A 6,103-nucleotide genomic window follows, 5' to 3' on the forward strand; every position below is an offset into this window, starting at 1 on the left:
CACGGGGACGGAACCGCTGGGTGTCTTCGCGGAGCCGTGTCACCGAATGCACGGGCGCCACCGGCACCTTCGGCAGCCATGTCACATTAGTATGAATTGTCTAAATTACCCCCCTCTGGGTTTCTCCGATGAGGGCGTTTTGGGGAGTTCGTGAGACACGTGTCGCTTCCCAGTGCGGGAGGAGCAGTTCGCGCGAGAGGCCCATTTAAGGCGGGCGGGCGGAGCGGAGCGCAGTCCCTCGTACCATCGACTGCAAGCGCGAGATAGAGAGCGGGGATTCGAGGAACCAATCTCGATCCATTTTTCCGTTCTCTTTCGATTCATCCAGCGAGCAGGTCCGGATCATTAGGGATTTATCATCGGATCGAGTTGGAAGAATAATGGCGAAGCAGAGGAGCGGCTGCTCCTTCCTCTACCAACTCCTCCTCTTTGCAGGTGCATTCTTCTTCTTCTTCTTCTTCTTCTTCTTCTTCCATATCCTCATATCTATCTCTTAATCGGGTCAACTGTTGAATCCAGATCATTTCATTATTTTTATTTTTTTAAAAACTTCTTGAATCTAGGGGTTTTTTTTTTTCCTGGAAAAATCTCGAATCTAGGTTATTGCTGGTATTGCTGAAGCAGAGAATTACGATGGCAGCGTATTTTTGTGATTCTGTCCAAAAAATGAGCGGAAAAATAGGTTTTGGGGATTTTGAGATTCTTCTTCCGAGTGCATGGAAGGGGTTTCTTTCTAGTTGAGAGAAGAGATTAAATTAATAGGTGAGCAGACAAAAACCACATGGTCTTGGGTGTGCCGACTAACGTAGGCGTGTGTAGACCAGGTTGGCAAGAGTACTTTTAATGAATACCAAATTCTTGGTGGCCCCTTTGTAAGATCCAAGTATGAGATTTAGTTGGTTGGTTTTAGTGTTAGTTTGATTTTGATTTTGATTGTAGTATATCTGCAGCTTTTTGTTTAATGATCCCATGCTTACTGTGGTAGTTGAACATGTATCAACTTTCCGATTGAGGTTAGCATTTTAAATTTGTGGAAGGAGCAGGATGTGTGCTTATATTTAAATTCTACTTCTGTACTCTTGGGCACCGCCCCATTCACATGGCCATGTGGCGGATTCCATGTCACCAATGAACAAGATGAATGATGCTTTCAAAATTTAACTGAAATACTAAATGATTATTGAGAATGGTTTGCTGGAAGAGAGATTAAACAAACCCGATCCGACTTGCACATTGCATGCATAGTAAGTGATTACATTGTAGACGATCTTTGTTTGGAGCTAGAGCATCGTTTTCCGGTTGGTCGTTAAGGGAGAATCTCTTTTCAAGGGTGTAAAGTTATGGCTCTTCACATGGTGGCAAATAGCCCTTTTTCTCTTCATTGGAGGCCGAAAGCAAGAAATTCTGGTATCACATTGTTGATTGGCAGAGGAGAGATATTGCAATAGTCCCATGGTTGACCATGTACACCATAGAAGCTCTTTGTCGTTGGAGTAAACGACAACCCACTGACGGAGCTTAAAAAAACTTTTTTTATTATTATTATTTTGGTAAATATTTCTGAATGTAGTCATATCTGTTTCTTTAGTATTTTTTGCCCTTAGCTCTTGTAAACAGAGCTTTTTCATCATACTGGTGAATGCATAACACAGCTAGATGGAAGCATAGTGTTTGCCTTTTCCTAATAGCTCAAGTTTTCAAATGTTAGTAGCCCTGTCAAGGTTCGGAATGCAACTGAATATTCATCATTTTTTGTTGAGTTTTCTTATGATTTGTAATTCCGTCTTGATTTCTTTATATCACATTGTTAGACTGGGGGGCATGAGCCATTCCTTTCAGCTGGAAATTTTCCTTATTCTCAATACACCAATTGGCATCGTTTCAGAATCTCCTTTCTTGGTTGTCCTTTTCATTATTTATTTTCCCATGAAAAGAAATCTGAAAGATCGATAATTTGCTTTGTTCTCTCTTTATGAACTGTGATATGGAATGGCATTCATCTTTACAGGTCAAGTTATCCAAATTCTTGGCATCACGGTAGGTATCAATTACGGGCAGATCGCCAACAATCTTCCCTCTCCAAATCGAGTTGCAAGCCTACTGCATTCCCTCAGTGTCAGCAGAGTAAAGCTTTATGATGCTGATCAGAATGTTCTTAGCGCATTCATCAATACTGACATCGAGTTTGTAATAGGAATTGGCAACGAGAATGTATCAACAATGACTGATCCCGCAAAAGCACTTGGATGGCTCCAACAGCATGTCCTGCCTTACCTTCCCTATACTAAGATCACCTGTATAACTGTCGGAAATGAAATCTTCAAAGGAAATGACACTGTTCTCATGGCAAATCTTCTGCCAGCCATGCAATCAGTCTATCAAGGCCTGGTTTCCCTTGGATTGGATAAACAAGTGAATGTTACAAGTTCTCATTCCCTCGATATGTTAGGGAACTCCTACCCTCCTTCAGCTGGCTCATTCCGGCAAGACCTAGCAGTGTATATCCAGCCGATCCTTAACTTCCATTCAATGACGAAATCACCCTTCCTCATCAATGCTTATCCTTATTTTGCATACAAAGCAAACCCTGGAACTGTCTCCTTAGACTATGCCCTCTTCGAGCCCAATGAGGGAGTTACTGATCCAGTCACAAATCTGAACTACGACAACATGCTATATGCGCAGATTGATGCGGTTTATTCTGCTGTCAGAGCATTAGGACACTCTGATATAGAAGTCAGGATTTCCGAGACTGGGTGGCCATCTAGAGGGGACTCTGATGAGGTAGGGGCAACACCAGAAAATGCTGCAAAGTACAACGGTAATCTGCTGCAGAGGACAGCGATGAAACAAGGAACTCCGATGAATCCTACTGTTCCTGTAGATATATATGTCTTTGCATTGTTTAATGAAGACTTAAAGCCCGGACCAACTTCAGAAAGAAATTACGGACTATTTTATCCTGATGGAACTCCTGTTTATAACATTGGTTTGAATGGATATCTTCCACCCATGTTGTCTTCAAGCTTCAAGGTAAATAATCTAACCTTTTTGCTTAAGTATTGAAATGTACTAAACTTTCATATAAAAGTCATCAAGCCAATTATTTTCATTCTTCATAAGAATGATAAGATTATGATAATAGTAGCTAAACAGTTGATATATTGCTACTTCATCTGTATCCATATCTCGCCTTGCAGATGGTGCCTGCTTTGAGCATTTTTGGAATTGCCACTGCAATTTCGATCCTAACCTGACAGTAGTCTCTACCGACATCAACCGAAGTGGATCGACAGGTATGTAGCTGAGTTGGTACCGATGGAATACCGATGTGACGCTACAGGATAGAACCACCAATGCACTTCTCGCTGTTCGTCGGTGGATTTTGTTTCAACTCAACTCATTTAACCAAGTATCTTCCATGGCATTGTTCAGCACGATTGCGATTCAACTTGCAGTCACTGGGAGATTGGGATGCACCTTGTTAGCATTTGAGATAAGTGGGAGTTCTCATGGTGCCAAAATGGCATGTGGAGAACGTTGCCATGTGTGCTCCATAGCACCAAAAGATATTCTAATAATCCCAGAAAGCCTGTTGCCTTCATTAATTTCTCCCTTTTTATCAATTTATTCTTCTCCTGATATAATTCAGAATAAGAATGGGTTTTCTAATGATCCTGGAACAATCAGATAGTGCATTGTGAATTTTAATTTAACCCAAATATGCAATATATCTAGCATCTGGCTGCAGCACTCCTTGTCGTTCGTGTTTTTTTTTTAATACCAATGCGATTAATTTTAAGATAGATAGTCTAGCTCCATATTTCACATATAAAATAAATTCAGAAAACACGGCTGGCTCGTAATGTGGCGCTTCACGATCATCATAGTTGTACCCTGCGTCAGAATTAAACTTTGGGGCCAGATATTCAAAGCAACGAATTCAACCTGCTGCCTACTGGGCGGACAAATCATTTTTTTTTTCCGGTTTTTATCGAACCAAGTAGAGGTTTCGAAATTACTAAATCCCATAACATAGTTTATAAATGATCAAATACATACCCATTTCTATTTTTACCTTTTATTTGATAGTATTTTACAATATATAAAAAATTAAACGAACATATAAAAATTAATTTCATATCATTCTAAAATCTCTAAATTATTTCGACTAAAATCATTGATAAACCTAGAGACATTAGAATGATATTAATCAGTTCCTATCTTCGTCTAGTTCTTATAAGTGTAAAAATTCTATCAAATATTAATTTGATCAAATATATTAAAAGCAATGATTTTTTAAATACAGTTTCCGAAAACTAAACTGTGTTCAAAAAATCACCGCTCTTAATATATTGACTCAAATTGATATTTAAGGGCATGAATATAATCATAAAAACTAGACGAACTCATGAGACCTAATTTTACTTCATTAAATTGGTTGATGGGCCTAGAGTAGAATGACGTGAAATTTGGTTATATGAGTTCGTCTAGTTCTTATGATTATATTCATGTCCTTAAATATCAATTTAACTCAATATATTGAGAACAGTGATTTTTTGAACATAAATGTATCAAAAAAATTTAATTCGTGTTCAAAAAATCACTGCTCTCAATATATTAGATAAAGTTAATGTTTGAGGACATTTTTACCATTAGGAGAATAAGACAAACATATAAAAACTGATTTCATATAATTCTGAAGTTTCTAGGTTCATTAGCGATGACAATGAGGCGGGGCGGGGACGAGTTTGTCATCCTCATCCCCACCTCATCCCCACTTTTTCGAGTTCCGGGAATCCTCGAACTCGAATCATCGGGGATCAAATCCTCATCCCCGACCTCATCCCCGCTTTCATCCACAAATTAATTTAATATTATTATTATTTTACTATTAATATTAATATTAATATCAGTATTAATAATAATTTTATTATTAATATTTTAAATTTTTTAAATATTAATATTATTATCAATATTATTATTATTATTTTAAAAATAATAATAATAATAATAATAATAATATATTATTATTATTATTATTTTCGGGACAGGTTCGGGGATGGGGACAATATCCCCATACCCGCTCCAAACCCGTCCCATCCCCGAAAAAAATCCCCGAACTCGTCCCCATCCCCGAATAAATCAGGGATCCCTGTCCCCATTTTAGGTTTTCCCCGCGGAGCCTCGAACCCGCAGGAAATATTACCATCCCTAAGGTCCATTAGCCGATTTTGACCGAAACGTATAATCAAGGGAATAAAACGAATGTATAAAAATTGATTTCACGTCATTTCTAGGTCTATCAACCATTTTCAACCGAAATCGATTGATGAACCTAAAGATTTCATAATGACATAAAATCAATTCCTATATATTCATTTATTTCTTTTGATTGTAAAAATACGTTCAAACATTAATTTGACCTAAGATATTGAAAGTAATGATTTTTTAAACATGAATATGTTCGAAAAATTAATTCGTATTCAAAAAATTATTATTTTTAATAGATTGAGTCAAATTGATATTTGAAGATAGTGATATAATAATAAAAATTAGACAAACTCATAAGACTTAGTTTTATATTATTTCAAGTATTGTAGGTCCATCAACCAATTTTAACTTAATGAATTTAAAGTGTTTCGATCAAAATATGTTAATAGACCTAAAGAGCTCAGAATGAACGTGAAATCAAGTTCTATGAGTTCGTCTAGTTCTTATGATTATATTCATGATTTTAAATATCAATTTGACCTAATATATTAAAAGCGATGATTTTTTAAAGAAGACTTAATTTTTCGAACTCATTCATGTTTAAAAAATTATATTTTTTACTCTTAATATATTTGATCAAATTAACTAATAAACCTAATGACTTCAAAATGATGTAAAACTAATTTTTATATATTCGTCTAGTTCTTCTATTATAAAAATACTATCAAATATTAATTTAATTCAATATATTAAAAGTAATAATTTTTTAAATATAAATAAATCAAAATCAACTAAAAAACCAATTCAATAGGAACACTAACACGGGCCAAAATAAAAATGGATATGTGATTTGATGATTTTGCAGTTTGATGGAAAGCTCTATGTTTTT

At 36.3% G+C, this 6,103-nt stretch overlaps 1 protein-coding gene across 1 annotated transcript; it reads left to right on the forward strand.

Moving 5' to 3' along the window:
• Positions 1 to 246: 246 nt before the first annotated feature.
• On the forward strand, positions 247 to 3,722 carry LOC122021608 (glucan endo-1,3-beta-glucosidase 14-like). Its single transcript, XM_042579745.1, has 3 exons — positions 247 to 435; positions 2,009 to 3,033; positions 3,201 to 3,722. Exons 1-3 carry the CDS (start codon positions 381 to 383, stop codon positions 3,255 to 3,257), a joined length of 1,137 nt encoding a protein of 378 aa, XP_042435679.1. The 5' UTR covers positions 247 to 380; the 3' UTR covers positions 3,258 to 3,722.
• Positions 3,723 to 6,103: the final 2,381 nt, after the last annotated feature.

Source organism: Zingiber officinale, chromosome 9A (assembly GCF_018446385.1).
Source record: "Zingiber officinale cultivar Zhangliang chromosome 9A, Zo_v1.1, whole genome shotgun sequence".
Lineage (NCBI taxonomy): Eukaryota > Viridiplantae > Streptophyta > Magnoliopsida > Zingiberales > Zingiberaceae > Zingiber > Zingiber officinale.